Below are 16,889 nucleotides of genomic sequence, written 5' to 3'. Positions count from 1 at the left end.
CTCCTGACCCAGTCTCCTGCATTGCAGATAGACTCTTGATCATCTGAGCCACTAGGGAAGGGCCCCTAGCCCTCCCTATGACATATCCCTATGAAAAGTGTGATGCTTCCTTTCCCAGGCTCTCCCTTTCATGGGGCAGGGGCTGTCTGTCTTCAAAGTCCTCTCCAGAGCAAAGCATTGGCTGAGGGACCCAACTATGGTGGCAGGGACCATTAGGAGGACTCCATGACCCACCAAACACAAGAGGACAGCTGCTGGGACCAATATGATGACCATGGACATTCAGAGAAGAGAGTTCTTTTGACCTGAGGACTAAAGGGAGTTATCCAGGCAAAGCAGGAGGGAGAAGGACCCTGCAGGGGTAACTGGGGCTCTTCTGAGGGCCAGAAGGAAATTCACTGACTAGGGTACAGCAACGTTCAGGTGACAATTTTTTCACCTTAAAAATGGCTTAGAAAAAAAAATGGGTCAGGATGAAGATGTCACATTTCACCTACAAGATGGGTCTTATGTTACTGATGAAGAAACCAAGGAGAGGTAAAGTAGCTGGCACGGGGTCAGGATTGCAGCCTGGTTTGCCCAGTGGCATCCACATCCCGTGCTCTTAACCCAGGATTGGAGAGGTACCCAAACAGAACACTGGGCCAAGTGGTGGAGGTTACAGAGTTTGAGGCCCACAGCATCTAACACAGAAGTCAAAGGAGCAGACGACTCTGATGCTAAACTCACCTAAGCCCGTGGCTGACTGTGGTCCAATGGGGAAGGACTGGGTGGGGAAATCCCAGGCCGAGGGAGCATCCCCCACACAGGCAGAGCCTGGCATCTCAGCCACCAAGTCAGCAGGGCGCTTTCTCAGCTGCACAGCTTCCTGCTGGCAAATCTGGGACCAAAGGGACAATCTTGTTTATGTCTCCATGTTGTTTTCTGATTGACGTATAGCCGATTTAAAGTGTTGTGTTAGTTTCCACTGTTTAACATAATGATTAAGTTATACATGTGTGTGTGCATGCCAAGTCACTTCAGTCGTGGGGACTTTGCGACCCCATGGACCACAGCCCGCCAGGCTCCTCTGTCCACAGGATTCTCCAGGCAAGAAAATTGGAATGGGTTGCCATGCCCTCCTCCAGGGGATATTCCCGACCCAGGGATCAAACGCACATCTCTTAAGTCTCCTGCATTGGCAGGTATGTTCTTTACCGCTAGTACCACCTGGGAAGCTATATATATACATATTCTTATTATTATTCTTTTCCATTATAGTTTATTACAGGATATTGTGCTGTACAGTAGGACCTCATTGTTTATCTGTTTTATATATAACAGTTTGTATCAGCCAGTCTCAAATTCCTAATTTATTCCTCCCCCAAACTCTTTCCCCTTTGGTAGCCATAAGTTCGTTTTCTATGCCCGTGAGCCTACTTCTGTTTTGTAAATAAGTTCATTCGTGTCATATTTTAGATTCCACCTATAAATGGTATCACATGAGACTTGTCTTTCTCTGCCTGAAATACTTCACTTAGTATGATAACCTCTGGTCCCATCCATGTTGCTGCAGACTGCATTATTTCGTTCTTGTTTCTGGTTGAGTAGTATTCTGTTGTGTGTCTATACACACCACATCCTCTTTATCCTTCCGTCTGTTGGCAGATGTTGTTTCCAACGTCTCCATGTTCTGTCTCCCATGCTTCTGTGCCAGACTGTTGGCTGGCGTTGGTTAGGTGGCATTGCTGACTGTCTGCTGCTGCTGAGACTTCCCTTCACTCTGCCTACCCGGCTGGTGCCGCCGCCTCCTTCGCAGGCTCCCTTGAGCCAGTTGACCCCTCACTGATGGAACGGGCCTGGCAGTCGCCTCTGCTGGTCACCCCAGTGCCTAGGCATTAGCATATGGACTCTGCTTCTGCTCTTCTGCCTACAATCTATTGTTAAATTCTGGGGATCCACTCAGTGCTGGTGTGACAGCTGTGCCTTTGGGGGCTCCCCTCGTTCTGGACCCCAGACATCCTTTGGCTCTCTTCCCTTCTTCTGGGGTCTTAGCATCAGTGGTGGCCAGACAGGGTGAGCTGCTGAGCTAAGCCACCTCTGCCATCCTCTTCTCCCAACACCGAAGACACTGCCCTGTAGGAGTTCACACGTCAGTGTCTACCTCTCCCTATGGCTTCATCTGCTTGTTTTACAAATTAACATTAGGTTTTATTAGAGTCTCAAGCAGCGTGGGGATGGGGCAAGAGATACACTGCAGCATTAATAGGAACTTCTATATTCATTGAACCTGCTCTTGTGAGAAGACATACAAACATGTGACAATTAATGGAAATGCAACCCTAGAAGCATAAAAATATTTCAGCAACATGGAGTTGCTAGAAAAACGTATTTGAGAAAAATGGAAAAACCTGAGGGTCACTCTTCCAGAGTCAGAGAGAGGAAGATTGCCATTAAGGATGGAGCCATCAGAGAAACTAAATGTTGCTTTAGAGCAAAGGGGAAGGATGGGCTTCTCAGAATCCCTGTTGTTATTCTCAAAATTAAAAGACCGATGTGATTAAGGAATAACTGACCTCATACATGTTTCCCACTCAAGGAATACATTTATTTTTGGTGATTAAAAACCCGTTTTCTAAAAGGTTTTTAGGTAGGAAAATATGAGGATTTGCTGAATTTAACCTCCCACATTCCCCCAAAGATAATATTTATTATTTTGCCCTTCTATTAAAATTCATCTTAGCAACACAAGTAGTCATAGTTTATTGCTTCAGTTTGTTACTTGCCATGTTTAATTTTTAACAGATTTACAAGAATGAGATTTAAATTATTTGCATTTGTCTCTTATAATGTAGGATTAAATATTCTAAAATTATTACTCCCAAAATCATAAAAGTTGCATTATATTAGATATTTATAATCATTATTGTTTATCAATTATTAATAAATATCATTAATATTTCATAACAAGTACTATAAAATATTTGCAGGTGTTTGAGAGTCGTGACTGGTTTTCAGCCTAGAATAGTTTTCTTGTCTGATTTTTTTTTCCTCTTTTCAATAGTCCCTTCCTTTGTGAGAATGAAATTCCCTCACCTTATTTAGAAAATTCTGGATCATCAGTTGTTTTGGTTATTTATTATTATATCTAAAGCTATACCAAAGCTTTGCAGCTTAAAGCAACAGCTTTATTTTGTTTATCACTTTTTGGGTCAGAAGTTCAAGAAGGACTTCCCTTGACATCTTATCTCTGCTCTAAGTGGTATCAGCTAGGGAAGGTGACTGAGGCTGGAAGATGGCTCGCTCACATGGCTGGCAAGTGTTTCTATAATAAGTCCCCTACAAATACACAAGTTCCATTCTGAGAGCGGGTTCATAAGTCCGATTTGTTTTAAGTCCTACAAAGTTAGCCTAGGTGTCCAACTAACACAATCAACTATCTAGTACTGTGCTATAATAGGTTTGTAACAGTTTTCACACAAATAATACAGAAGAAAGATAAACATTTTTAATCTACAATAGTGGAGGTGATGGAATTCCAGTTGAACTATTTCAAATCCTAAAAGATGATGCTGTGAAAGTGCTGCACTCAATATACCAGCAAATTTGGAAAACTCAGCAGTGGCCACAGGACTAGAAAAGGTCAGTTTTCATTCTAATCCCTAAGAAAGGCAATCCCAAAGAATGCTCAAACTACCACCCAATTGCACTCATCTCACACACTAGTAAAGTAATGCTCAAAATTCTCCAAGCCAGGCTTCAACAATACATGAACTACGAACTTCCAGGTGTTCAAACTGGTTCTAGAAAAGGCAGAGGAACCAGCAATCAAATTGCCAACATCTGCTGGATCATCAAAAGAGCAACAGAGTTCCAGAAAAACAGCTATTCCTGCTTCATTGACTATGCCAAAGCTTTTGACTGTATGGATCACTATAAACTGTGGAAAATTCTGAAAGGGATGGGAATACCAGACCACCTGACCTGCCTCTTGAGAAATCTGTATGCAGGTCAGTAAGCAACAGATAGAACTGGACATGGAACAACAGACTGGTTGCAAATAGGAAAAGGAGTACGTCAAGGCTGTATATTGTCACCCTGCTTATTTAACTTATATGCAGAGTACATCATGAGAAAGGCTGGGCTGGATGAAACACAAGCTAGAATCAAGATTGCCGGGAGAAATATCAATAACCTCAGATATGCAGATTATACCACCCTTATGGCAGACAGTGAAGAAGAACTACAGAACCTCTTGATGAAAGTGAAAGAGGAGAGTGAAAAAGTTGGCTTAAAGCTCAACATTCAGAAAACTAAGATCGTGGCATCAGGTCCCATCACTTCATGGCAAATAGATGGGGAAACAGTGGAAAGAGTGGCAGACTTTATTTTTGGGGGCTCCAGAATCACTGGAGATGGTGACTGTAGCCATGAAATTAAAAGACACTTGGTTCTTGGAAGAAAAGCTATGACCTACCTAGATAGCGTATTAAAAAGCAGAGGCCAACAAAGGTCCATCTAGTCAAGGCTATGGTTTTTCCAGTGGTCATGTATGGATGTGAGAGTTGGACTATAAAGAAAGCTGAGCACTGAAAAATTGATGCTTTTGAACTGTGGTGTTGGAGAAGACTCTTGAGAGTCCCTTGGACTGCCAGGAGATGCAACCAGTCCATCCTAAAGTAAATCAGTCCTGAATATTCATTGGAAGGACTGATGCTGAAGCTGAAACTCCAATACTTTGGCCACCTGATGCGAAGAGCTGACTCATTTGAAAAGACCCTGATGCTGGGAAAGATGGAAGGCAGGAGGAGAAGGGGACAACAGAGGATTAGATGGTTGGATGGCATCACCAACTCAATGGACATGAGTTTTAGTAAACTCTGGGAGTTGATGATGGACAGGGAGGCCTGTTGTGCTGCAGTCCATGGGGTAGCAAAGAGTCGGACACGACTGAGCGACTGAACTGAACTGAACTGAAAGATAGAGACCCCACAGAATAAAAAGTGGTTCGCTATTAAATACAACATTTTATCAGTTAGTCAACATCAGATGTGAGTGAAAGTGCAGCTTGCCCTCTGTCTCCTATTGCTGATGATCCTTCAGCTTTACGATCTCCACCTCCTCTCCCTCCTCCAGTCAGTAACTCTTCTTGCCTTTTGACTCAGTGCCAGCCTCTGTGTGCCAGGTGTTATACTGTACTACTGTACTTTTCAAGGTATTGTAGATTTAATTCAGCAGGGAACCATGTTGTTGATCAAAGCAGTCTTAGAACCCACTCAGATCCAAAGAGAGGAGGCACAGACTCTCCATTGCTTCTTACAAAGCATAACAAGCCATTACCAACCAGCAGGTCCCAGCAAGTGTGGAAGGGGGACCAGGGGGCCTGGGAATATCTGCATGTCCAGCTTGGACCCCCAACAATCACTGTTCAGGATCTGGAGTGAGAGGTGAGAGAGAAGGCATGTCAAGACCAAGCATTCTGGGGCTCTTTCTCCTTGAGCTCTGTTGGGGTGAGCTTTCCTAGGCCTTGGAGGTTCTGGGGCCTGCTTATGCTCAGGGCATGTCTGAGATGCCATCAGACTCTCCACAGCTGAGCAAAACTGGGGAGCAGATTCTCAAGGAAGGAAATGTGCTGTGTGCCAGGCAACAGGAAGGGCTAGCATTCCTGATCATCTATGATGACCGGCCACATAAAAGAATCTGTATTTATTGCTCATCTAGTATATGTCACATGGTGGGATTTGGCAGGGGCAGCAAGTGTAGTAGACTAGTATCGCTAATGTATTAAAATGTATGCCCTAATGTATTAAACGTAGTAAAATTGGCACCATGAGATTCTAGTTCTGAACAGAGAACTTATGGGTACACTTCTTTATTTACAAATAACAGAAACCAACTCTAGCCAGTTTAAGCAAAAAGGAGAGTTTAGTTTCTAGCCCTAGGGATGTGTCACGACTGAGCGACTTCACTTTCACTTTTCACTTTCATGCATTGGAGAAGGAAATGGCAACCCACTCCAGTGTTCTTGCCTAGAGAATCCCAGGGACGGGGGAGCCTGGTGGGCTGCCATCTATGGGGTCGCACAGAGTCGGACACGACTGAACTGACTTAGCAGCAGCAGCAGCAGTAGGAGTGTGCCATGGAATCTCAGAGCTAAGATACAATCAGGTCTTGAGAAGGACTTGAACTAAGACCTGGGACTTGGCTGGAACCACCCCCCTCTCTTATTCTTGGCTCTCTGCAGACCAGCCTCCTGTTGCTAGTTCAGCTGGCAGAAGGGAACCCTTAGCATCACATGAGTACATGCCATAAGGCTGACATGGAGTCCCTAGTCTGACTTCAAATTGCCAAAGGCAACTGTTTGGTTTCCCAGGTGGTGCTAGTGGTAAAGAACCCGCCTGCCAATGCAGGAGACGCAAGAGACTATTGTTTGATCCCTGGGCCGGGAAGATCCGCTGGAGGAGAACATGGCAACCCACTCTAGTATTTGTGCCTGAAGAACCCCATGGACAGAGGAGATTGGCGGGCTGCAGTCCATGGGGTTGCAAATGTTCATAGGGTCACAAAGAACTGGACACAGCTGAAGCGACCTAGCACACACACACAGCTTGAGTCTGGAGTTCACTTCTAACCAATCAACTGTACCCGTGGTGCTGGGTCACAGAATGGAATCCTGGTTACTGGGGTTCATTCCCAGAGTGAAGTTGGTCATTGTGAGCAGGGTAGATACTCCAAAAGATGTCTGTCTGGAGCAACTGTCAGTCATGGAATCTGGAGTAGGGGCAGAGGGGATGGAGCCATCAAAGATCTACTGTTGCACCTGTGCTTTAAGCCCTTGGTCCTCCAACCGCCTTTCAGCTTAACAGGGACAGGACTGCTTTTGCTCACTGCTGTCTCCAGCACCTGCACAATGCCTGATCCAGAGAAGGGAAACAGTAAATGTTTGCTGGATGAATTATATTCTTCATTCTCGCCCCCAGCTATTTAGACTAAGTACTATTGTCCACGTTTTGCAAATGAAGAGATTGGGACACAGGTTAAGCCGTTTTTCTAAGGTTGCACAACTAGAGCTGGGAATGGGACCTTCAAGGTCAATCTAATTTCAAAACCAGAATTTTCTCTACTGTCCATGTGTTTTCTAAACACCCATTATTTGCCAGGCCTGTTCTAGGGGCTAGGATCTCTCTACACAAATCTCTCTCTTCATGAAACTTATCTTCTAGTGGGGTAGACAGACACTATTCCAAGCAGATAAGAAGAATATATGGCATATTAGACAGCAAAAAGCTAAGGAGAAACATGAGAGAATAAAGGAAATCAGAGAACTAAGGGCAGGGAGATAGGAAGTATGTGGAAGGCTGTGATTTTTTTTTTTAATTTTTAATTTTGTATTGGAATATAGCCAATTAACAATGTTGTGATAGTTTCAAATGGATAGCAAAGGGACTCAACGAAACATGTGCATGGGTCCATTCTCCCCCAGACTCCCCTCCCATCCTGGCTGCCACCTGACATTGAACAGAGGTCCCTGTGCTGTATAGTAGGTACTTGATCATCCACTTTAAATATAACTGTTCATAAGGTTCATAACTCCCTCACTCTCTCTTCCCTCCATCTTTTTCCCCCTGGCATCCGTAAGTTCCTCCTCTAAGTCTGTGAGTGTGCATGTGTTTTGTAAATAAGTTATTTGTATCACTTCACTTTAGATTCCCCATGTAAGGGGTGTCATACCGTATTTCTCCTTCTCTGTCTTACTTCCCTCAGTACGACAGTCCCCTGTCAGACAGGATGGCGGGGGAAGGCTCCCTGAGAAGGGGACATTTGAGCACCTTCCTGAAGAAAGGTGAGGGAGGGAGCCCAAAGGAGGAAAGCATTCCAGGCAGAGGGAACAGTCAGTGCAAAGGCTCTGAGCAATCACAAGCAGAAGAGAGACAGCAGGGGATGCAGTCAGAGAAGGCGTTCGAGACGGTGGAAGGACCCTGGCTATTTCTCCGGGTAAGATAGGCAATTGGAGGGGTGACATTGGAGGCAGAGCAGTGACATTATCTGCTCCAAATGTAACAGGATCACTGCAGCTTACTGGGTGGAGAATAGTCTGAGGTGGGAACTTGGCCCAAGCAGGGAGGCTGGGCTGCAGGGCCTCTCCCTTCTCCTGGGTCCTCCCACCGGCTAAGGGATCAGTTAGGATCCACATCTTACACTCTCTGCCCACTGTCGCCTCCTCCCCCTGCCTCCAGTACCAGCCATCTGAGCTGTCCCAGCGGCCTTTGCTTTGGGGACAGAGTTCAACAGCCCTGCGAGGAGCCTCCCTGTCCATCTTAACTCCAGGTTATTCGATAGACCCATAATGAGGACAGAGTGTCACCTGATCAATGTTTAAACTGAAGAAGCTTTTAGGCTTTGCTCCCTCCACCCAGAAAAATTCCCTTCAAACCCCCTGAGGAAGCGGGTGGGGGGCGGGGGTGGGTGGGGTGGGGGGTGAATCTCATGACTTACCCTGTCCAGCTCTATTCAGGACAGCCGGACCATGGGTCTGGCTGGAACTGGCCCCTCCCTGGAACCAGGAAGAAAAGGAATGTCAGAGGAACAAGAGGAATACACGGCCACTGAGCCCGCCAGATCTTTGCTCCATGCCCACTCCAGGGCAGGGAACTCTTTGTAATGTTTTGCAAAGTAGTAAAACCACATCTGTCCCAAGGTCCAGCCTGCCTCTTTCCCTTTTTCATTGAAGGGAAGCCATCCAGTAAAATATCTGCAAGCCATACCTGGAAAGCTTTAGACAGATGGCTAGTCTGAGCTGAGATGCACTATAAGTATAAAATACACAGACAAAATAAAATATTAAAATAGCTCAATCACTTGTATAGTAAAATGAAAATAATCTGGGGCTTCAATAAAAATTTTAATGTGTTCATTTCACCTGTTTCTTTTTACTTTTTTCACATGGTTACTAGATAATTTTAAATTACATATGTGGCTTGTGTTATATTTCTACTGGACAATGCTGCTGTAGAGTTATGACCAGGCCCCAATGATCTCTGCAGACAAGGCAATGAACGGGTCCAGCATAAGACTTTGTGAGCTGATGATGGAATGAAAATGTTGATTTTGTCTTTCTTGTGTGTTTCATACACACCAGAAGGAAGAGAGAGCAGGAGGTATTACAGGGGGTTCGATCCAGCCTAGAGCCACTTCCAACCAGCCCCCCTCACCCATTATGCGGTGTGTGGTGCCAGATTCGCCCATCAGAAGCAGAACCCTGCCCAAGTTCTTGTTATATTTCAGAACCCTCCATGAGTACCTCCAGTGAGTCCAAATGCCTCGCCAGGGCATTCAAGGCCCTGTGCCACCTGAGCCAAACTTGTCTTTCCAGCTTCATCTCCCAAGCTCCCTGCATAAAAACCCCACATCCAGCAGTTCGCACATTCATTCACTCAGCAAATATTTACTGATTACTTCCCACATGCCAGGCACAGGGCTGGTTGCTGAGGTCACCGTGGTTAGCAAAACGGGCACTAAACCTGTATGCACTGGGAACCTCACTATTGAGGGATATTGCTGTTTTTCAGTCACTGAGTTGTGTCCGACTCTTTGTGACCCCATGGACTGCAGCACGCCAGGCTTCCCTGTCCTTCACCATTTCCCAGGGCTTGCTCAAACTCATGTCCATTGAGTCAGTGACGCCATCCAACCATCTCGCCCTCTGTCATCCCCTTCTCCTCCTGCCTTCTGTCTTTCCCGGCATCAGGGTGTTTTCTAGTGAGGGGTGACAGGTTAGTAAATGAGAGCACTCTTAGCGCATGCAGTAAGAGCAGTGGGGGGGAAGCCCCAGGGCCATGGGCACCCCAGAGAGGCACCTGAACCAGCCTGGAGGTCAAGGAGGGCTTCCTGGAGGAGGTGACATCTCAGCTGAAGAATTCAAGTTGGTCAGACTGAGGTTGAGGGTGTTGTAAATATCCCAGGGAGAGGGAACTCTGAGTTCAAAAACCAAGCAGAAGGACAGAGCAATGCAGAGCATGCATAACTGAAAGAAAGGCATTCTGGCTGCAAGGCAGGGGCCAGAGGAAAATGACTGGCCGGTATTGATGGCAGGGGTTTTGTAAGCCTGTGAAGGAGAAAGGCATTTATCCCCAAGTGTTTATTCTGCAAGTGTTTTAAGCAAGGGAACCCTTGCTTTCTCCCTGAAGAGCCATTACCCAGTTCTCCCTGTCCACTCAAACCCTGCCTCCTCAGTGGGACCAAGACGTGGGACAAACCTACCTCGGTCAGGCCCTTGAGGCTTAGAAGGAAAATGGGCAAGGGTCTTGGGGGACTCCTGCTCAGGGGAAAGTAACAAGGAAGTAGTGGGGCTGGGTTTGTGGGACAACTGGTTTTGGAATTTGGGGCAGAGGCAGGATTTGACTTTGGAGTTAGAATTTGGGGGCTACATTCAGAAATGGGTCAAGTTTGAGGCCAAGGATGAGGTTCCAAATTCCAGAATTTGGAACTGAGGTTTCAAGTCAGATTTGGGGTTGGGATCTGGGGCTGGGACTGGAACTGGATTTGGAAATGGGGTTGGGGCTGGATTGGGATTTGAGATTCAGAGTTGGGGCTGAGATGTGAGGTGGAGGCCTCAGCTAGATCCAGGAGTTCTAGGTAGGGTTTAAAACTGCAGCTGGGTTTTGGGGTTGGGTTGCAGGCTGGAGTTAAAGCTAAACAGAGGTTGGAGCTGGGGGATGGGCTCAGGCCCAGGCTCTGGGGCAGATGGACAACATTCCTTCCTGCTATCCAGGTCTAGGAATTGTGTTCAAGCCCTAAGAGCAGCAGACAGAAGCCCCTCCCTTCCCTGGAATGCCTCAGCCCAGCAGAAGGAGCAGTGCACGTCAGCCAATCGGCTCAGGCTCTGCCTTGGAAACACCTGTTGATCCTCCTCCCCCTCCCCCACCTCAGCTCACCTAGGTGTAGGTTAGGCAGGTGAAGCGCCTCCCCGGAAACGGAGCTGGAGTGCCCCACCTGCCCGCCCTGACTGCTCGGGATCGGATCCAACAACTCCAGGCTTCTTGTGAGTGCCCCATGTTCCCCTACCCCTACCAGCCCACCTTCTCCCACTGGCTCTTCCCTTGAGAACCCCCAACCCCGGGCCCGCGGTCCCAGCACACCTGTGCAAGCACTTTCAGACCAGAGAAGTCACAGTCCTGGGGAAGCAGGGACTGATTCCAGGGCCCCTCCTCGGCCCCTCCCCCACCTCCCTTGGGGGCATTTGCAGCTGCCCTCCTACCTCACGTGCCTCGCAGCCCCTGCTGAGGGATTGGAACAACGGATACCTCATCAAGGGTGTAACCCACGTACAGTCATGAAGTCACGTTCCCAGAATGACCTAGAGCCTGCGTCCTCCATATAGAGCAGGAATCTTCGTCCTGAATTGAATGAAAGAATGCTGGGTTCTTTTATTCAGAAAGAATACTCTGCATCTTTGCGGGCCCTAGAATTCCCACTGAAATTCTGACCTGGAGATTTTTAATGCCCCCCTCCCCCCAGATAAATGTTATTGGCCTCACTTTTCAGATTAGGAGCATGAGCTCCAAGAGGTGAACTCATGGGGGCTTCTCTAACCTCCTGCAGACCCCTCTCTGACTAACCCACAGCCCAGCCCTCATCACAGCAGCAGCCCTGCTGTGAACTGGGGATCCTTGTGGCAGGGCCTGGAATGCTGTATTTTGCCTGGTGGGAGTCACTCTGACTGGCCTCTGGAGGACGTGTTCGATGAGGAACCGCTGCAAGATCCCTCGCCCACACACCCACGGTGGAGGGACTGCAGTTGGGGGGCCAGTCCAGAGCCCTCCTTCCCTTTGTACCACGTTAGAGAAATTGTGGCATGGGGGGCGGTGAGAGGAGAAGTGTGGGGGAGGCAGGAAGAGCAGTGAGGGAGTTGTGAGGGGACAGAAGTTGAAGTACAGGAGCAAGGGGATGAGGGCAGGGATGAGATGGAAAAATGTTCAGAGGTGGCGTCCCCAGGACGTGCCCAAGGGAGGAGCGCAAAGGAGAAGCAGGTTCAGGATAAGATGACAAGCTTGGGTTGGGACCTGTTGTATCAGAGGTGCCTATGGGACGTCAGAGTGACTACTACCTTACAGGTCTGGAGCTTGGGAGGGAGATCTGGGTTTGGCAGAGAGGGGGATTCAGGAACCAGCAGCTGTGGCTATGAGATTGGATGGGACCTCAGGGGAAGGAGGGTGTTAGGGGTCAGATCCTGACTTGCAGAGAAGGAGCCGCAGCCCCAAGAGAGAAGATGCAGGGTCGGGCTGCTGGTTCCAGAAGGGTTAAATCATAAGCCCCCTCCCCCCCCTTAACCCTCCCCCCAGGAGCCAGCGGTGACAGCTGAGGCCATGTGAGTCAGATCCTGAATGAGGCTTTATCTGCGAGTCTTCATCCAGTCCCATCGTCCACTGTGACACCAGCTCCATTGGCCAGCCGGAATGGGACAGGCAACTGAGACAGCCAGAGAGGTCAGGGGTTGGGCAGGGGGTTCCCTAGAGGGCTGGGGGTGCTTTGGGTGGAGGGAGCTCTCCTGGGGTCTCTGGAGAGGCATTCCCAAGGGAAAGTGCTAGGGAGGGACTTGGGTGGCCCGGGGGGATTGCAGGGGATGTGGGAGGATTCCCAGGGGACACGGGAGCATCCCCAAGGCTCCCAGGAGAGACCATAAGGGGCAGGTGGACTGGGGAGATAGCAAGTGTGATTCTCCCCCGGCAGGTGATGGTGACCAGACCCTGGACCATGCGAGGAATGGGACTCTGGGCCTCTAGCTGCCACGCAGGTGGTGGGGGCTCCAGGCCATGACCTGCACCTCTGCCCCCTGAGGCTGCCCTCCGCCCTCACTCGTGCCAGATCAGCCATGTCTGAAGGAGAGGTTCAGGCCCCGCGGGGCCGGGGGCTGCCCGCGGATGTGCTGGCGGAGCAGGTGGAGCTGTGGTGGTCCCAGCAGCCGCGGCGCTCGGCACTCTGCTTCGCCGTGGCCGTGGGCCTCGTGGCGGGCTGTGGGGCGGGCGGCGTGGCCCTGCTGTCCTCCACCAGCAGCCGCTCGGGGGAGTGGCGCCTGGCAGTGGGCACGGCGCTCTGCCTGCTGGCCCTGGTGGTCCTGGTTAAGCAGCTGATGAGCTCGGCCGTGCAGGACATGAACTGCATCCGCCAGCCCCACCACGTGGCCCTGCTGCGCAGCGGAGGAGGTGCCGACGCCTTGGTGGTGCTGCTCAGCGGCCTGGTGTTGCTGGTCACTGGCCTGACTCTGGCCGGGCTGGCTGCTGCCCCCGCCCCGGCCCGGCCGCTGGCTGCCATGCTGTCCGTGGGCATCACCCTGGCTGCCTCTGGTGCACTCTTGCTGCTGGGCCTGCTGCTCTATCAGGTGGCCGTGAGCGGACACTGCCCCTCAACCCGCATGGCCACCCCCCCCACCCGCAGTGACCGCAGCGGCAACGGCAGCATCTTCAGCATCTCAGGACAGCTGTCCGCCGGTCAGCATCATGAGACCACGTCCAGCATCGCCAGCCTCATCTGACTGAGCCCGGGCCCTCCTTCCCCCGACCTGCCCTCAGCCTCCACAGAACCGTGCCCGAGCATGAGTGAGTGTGTGTGCAAGTGTGTGTGCACACGCATACCGAGGAGATAGTGACAGCACGTGTGTCCCCAGGACTGCGTAGCCCACTGAGGGACTGCGTGACTGTGTGACGAGAAGCCGGCATGCACCCACACATCACATCACAAGGAGAGGACTGCTTCTCCTTGGAGCTCATGGAGTTGTCTGTCGGTGTTCCGAGCCTCTCGGCAGAGAAGGGTCTGGGATCCCTGAAGATTCTTGACCCCTGTTCCTAACACCTCCGAGAGCCAGCCCTGCCTGTAACACCCATCACCTGTTTCCCCAGGAGAGGTCGCTGCTCACCCCCAGAGACTGCAAAGTGAGCCCTCTTCATCCAGGAGAGTGAGTGGTGGTGAAGTGGATAGAACACAGGCCCTGGCGTGACAGGCCTGGGGACAGAGCCCCCTCTACCACTCACCAGCTGAGGGCTTTGGGCAAGTGGCTTAACCTCTCTGAGCCCCAGTCTCTTAAGAGAAACAGTCATGGTCATCAATTGTTAGGATCAAATGAGATGATGTGTGGAAGGGCCAGGCACATGGCAGGTGTGCAATAAAAGTGGTGGCTACTATTACTAGTATTGCCTTTAAGCATCTCCCTTAGAAACCATCCCTTCCCTTGGCCCTGCCCCTTCCCCCCTACCCCACCCCCAGCCATCCCACCCTAAAGGAGCACTTTGTGCCTCTCTCAGGCTAACAGAGGAACCTTGAAGCTGTCGTCAGCTGGGCCTGTGGCTTCTCCGCATAGGTACTAGAAAGCTGGAGAGGGGAAGAGTGAGGGGATGCTCACCCTCAGGAAGGTGGCAGGCCTCGGTCCCAGGGAGAAGGCGGTGTGGGCGGGGAGGCTGATGAGTCCTCATCTGCTTAGGTGTTGGTTTCACATGAAGCCTGAGTATTTAGGTTTTATCACCTGGCTTCTCCAGAGGCTGCAGCTCCCAACCCCACCTCTGAAACCAGAACATCCTGGTCTGTGTAATCGCAGCACCAGCTGGCCTACCTCTGGGTTCCCAGGCATGGGAGGAGTGTTGGATGCCCGCTGGAGCATAAGTCTCTTCCTGCTTAAGGTCAGCCCTGAAAGGGCTCTCCCTCTGTGGGTGCAGGGACACTCGTTGCCTGAGTTATGGTTTCATCACTTCCTGCTTCGCAAGGTGAAGACCATGGGATACCCCTACCGAGGAAACCAGGAGCGGTGGGGAAGCTGGGCAGATGCGCTGCCTAAGAGGTATTAAATGTGGAGCTACAGAGGCTCTGACAGGAAAATCGCTTTCAGCTGCCAAGATCAAGGCAGTTTCCTGGAGAAAACGCTGAGCTGATGGATGAGGGGAAGGGTGTTGCCAGCCGTGGCAGGGAACAACGTGGGCAGAGAGAATAGGCAAGTCGAGGAGCACCGGGAATATCGTGGGCATCTCAGACTCCACATATTCAAATGTGAGCCCCTCTCCTCTCTACTTTGAACTAGCTCCCGGTCTCACCCTTCACCCAGCATCCAGGTTAAAGACTTCAGGTGCCAAGGTCCCCCCTGCTTTTGCAGGCTAATGTGCAGACTCCCTGACAGGACTGGCCTCCCTCTCCTCAACGCACCCATGAGCCAGCCATGGCGCAGCATCAGCGTGACTCACCATTTCCTCGCCATCCTCCCAGGCTTCATGGCTCCCTCCTCCTGCCGTGGCACTCTTCAAGACTCTGGGCTCTAGGAAGCCATGTTCTCGGGAGTCTTCCCTGACCCGCTTTCCCTACACTAGCAAGTTCCCTTTGCTATGGCCAAACCCTCCATTGTAGACACCAGCCTGCAGTTCTTTCTCTGTCAATCTATCCCCTTAACCAGACGGTGATCTCCTTCTGGCAGGGTCTGTGTCCAGCTCATCCATGTGTTCCTAGCCCAGCACGTAGTAGGGTGTGGATGGGTGGACTAAGGACTCAGCTCATTGAGACCCTCCTAGAAGTGGGAAAGGTGGGAGGTTATACCACTGTCTGCTGTTGGCCCTGAATCTTTCCCTCCTGAGGCCCCACACCATCTGCCCCAGTAACTCATTCTTCCGGGGCTCCGGAGAGGAGACTCTCACTCTCACCCAACTCCTGGGCCATCAGAGAACCACTGAATGCCTCTCCATCCTGTAAAATGGGGCTTACATCCTGGGTTTTTTTTCAGCTGAGATGAGATTATATTCTTTCACAAAATTTCTTTCAAGAAACTAAAGGAAAACAGAAACATGGAAAATCAGGAGGGGGAAGAGTTACATATGAAAATGTCTGGATTTGCAGTTACCATGGGTCAGGCCATGTCAGACTCTCCTGGGACGGACGCTACATGAGGAGCATGGCTCCTGCCCACAGAGGACCTATTCCAAAGGGCAGTGGAAGTCATCATCTATACACCCAATTATAACATGGGAAGGAAGGTAACAGCTGGGCGGAGGCCCAGGCACAGTAAAAATGCTAATACTTCCTCATTCACTAAAGCCGACCCCATAACCTCCCACTTCCAGGTTGTGGCTCAAAGCATCTCACTAAAGCCCATCTTGGTCTCCATCACAACCAGCTATCCACTGACCACCTCCGCTCTCTCCCTCTCTCTTAAAGCAGTCCATTCTGTCTTCTCATTCCATCTGGTTAAGAGTCTGTGACTCATCCTCTCACCCACTCCTTGACAGACTCCTCAACAACCTAGCTGCCTGACCTTTGGTCCCTCCCTCCCAGCAAAAATCCCCTCTGTGGATGAACACTCACAGCAAGTGGCTACTAGAGAAATCTGAAGAGCCAGGCAGCCTGGTGTCAGCGTGATTCCCCATCACCAATCTCAGCCCGGTCTGAAACTCAGTTCACAATTTACACTGTTTCCCAGGCCAGCTCCTGCTCCCACATGGCCCTCAAGTTCCCTCCACTCCCTTCACACCCCAGCATCACTCCCCCCGCAGCCCCCAGCACTGCTGTCTGCAAACAACTTGGCCTCCCTCATCGTGAGAAAATGAAAGTCGTGGGGCAGGAAACCTCCACCTTGCTCCCACGAAATCGCTCCTTCTTAACTCCTGTCTGTCAAATGGTCTTGTCAGCCAAGCTAAGGAATTTGGACTTTGTCCTCAGGACACTGAGAAACCTGGGAAGGTTTTAATTAGGGTGGTAACCTAACCAGAATGGGATTAGGGACTCGCCTGGCTGCCCTCTGAAGGCCAGATTGGTCTAAGGAGAAAAGGAGTAAGAAAAAATGACTAACCAGCCCCAGAAGTGCCATTTCAGCAAGCTCCTGAGGGATGAGAAGCAGCTGGCCAAGCTAAGGAGGTTGGGAAGAGAATCCCAGAAAGAAGAAA

General features: G+C 50.2%; 1 protein-coding gene across 1 annotated transcript; it reads left to right on the top strand.

The window, feature by feature from the left end:
* The first annotated feature begins 10,854 nt into the window (after window positions 1-10,854).
* TMEM125 (transmembrane protein 125) lies at window positions 10,855-14,162 on the top strand. The gene is made up of 3 exons (XM_043878336.1): window positions 10,855-11,020; window positions 12,321-12,464; window positions 12,709-14,162. Exon 3 carries the CDS (start codon window positions 12,851-12,853, stop codon window positions 13,508-13,510), a length of 660 nt encoding a protein of 219 aa, XP_043734271.1. The 5' UTR covers window positions 10,855-11,020; window positions 12,321-12,464; window positions 12,709-12,850; the 3' UTR covers window positions 13,511-14,162.
* The last annotated feature ends 2,727 nt before the right edge of the window (window positions 14,163-16,889 follow it).

Source organism: Cervus elaphus, chromosome 20 (assembly GCF_910594005.1).
Source record: "Cervus elaphus chromosome 20, mCerEla1.1, whole genome shotgun sequence".
Taxonomy (NCBI): Eukaryota; Metazoa; Chordata; class Mammalia; order Artiodactyla; family Cervidae; genus Cervus; species Cervus elaphus.
The sequence above is the reverse complement of the archived record's forward strand: the minus strand, read 5'-3'. Positions and strand labels throughout refer to the sequence as shown.

Coding starts and splice junctions, on each gene's coding strand:
- TMEM125 (XM_043878336.1), top strand. CDS start 12,851: ATGTCTGAAGGAGAGGTTCAGGCCCCGCGGGGCCGGGGGCTGCCCGCG.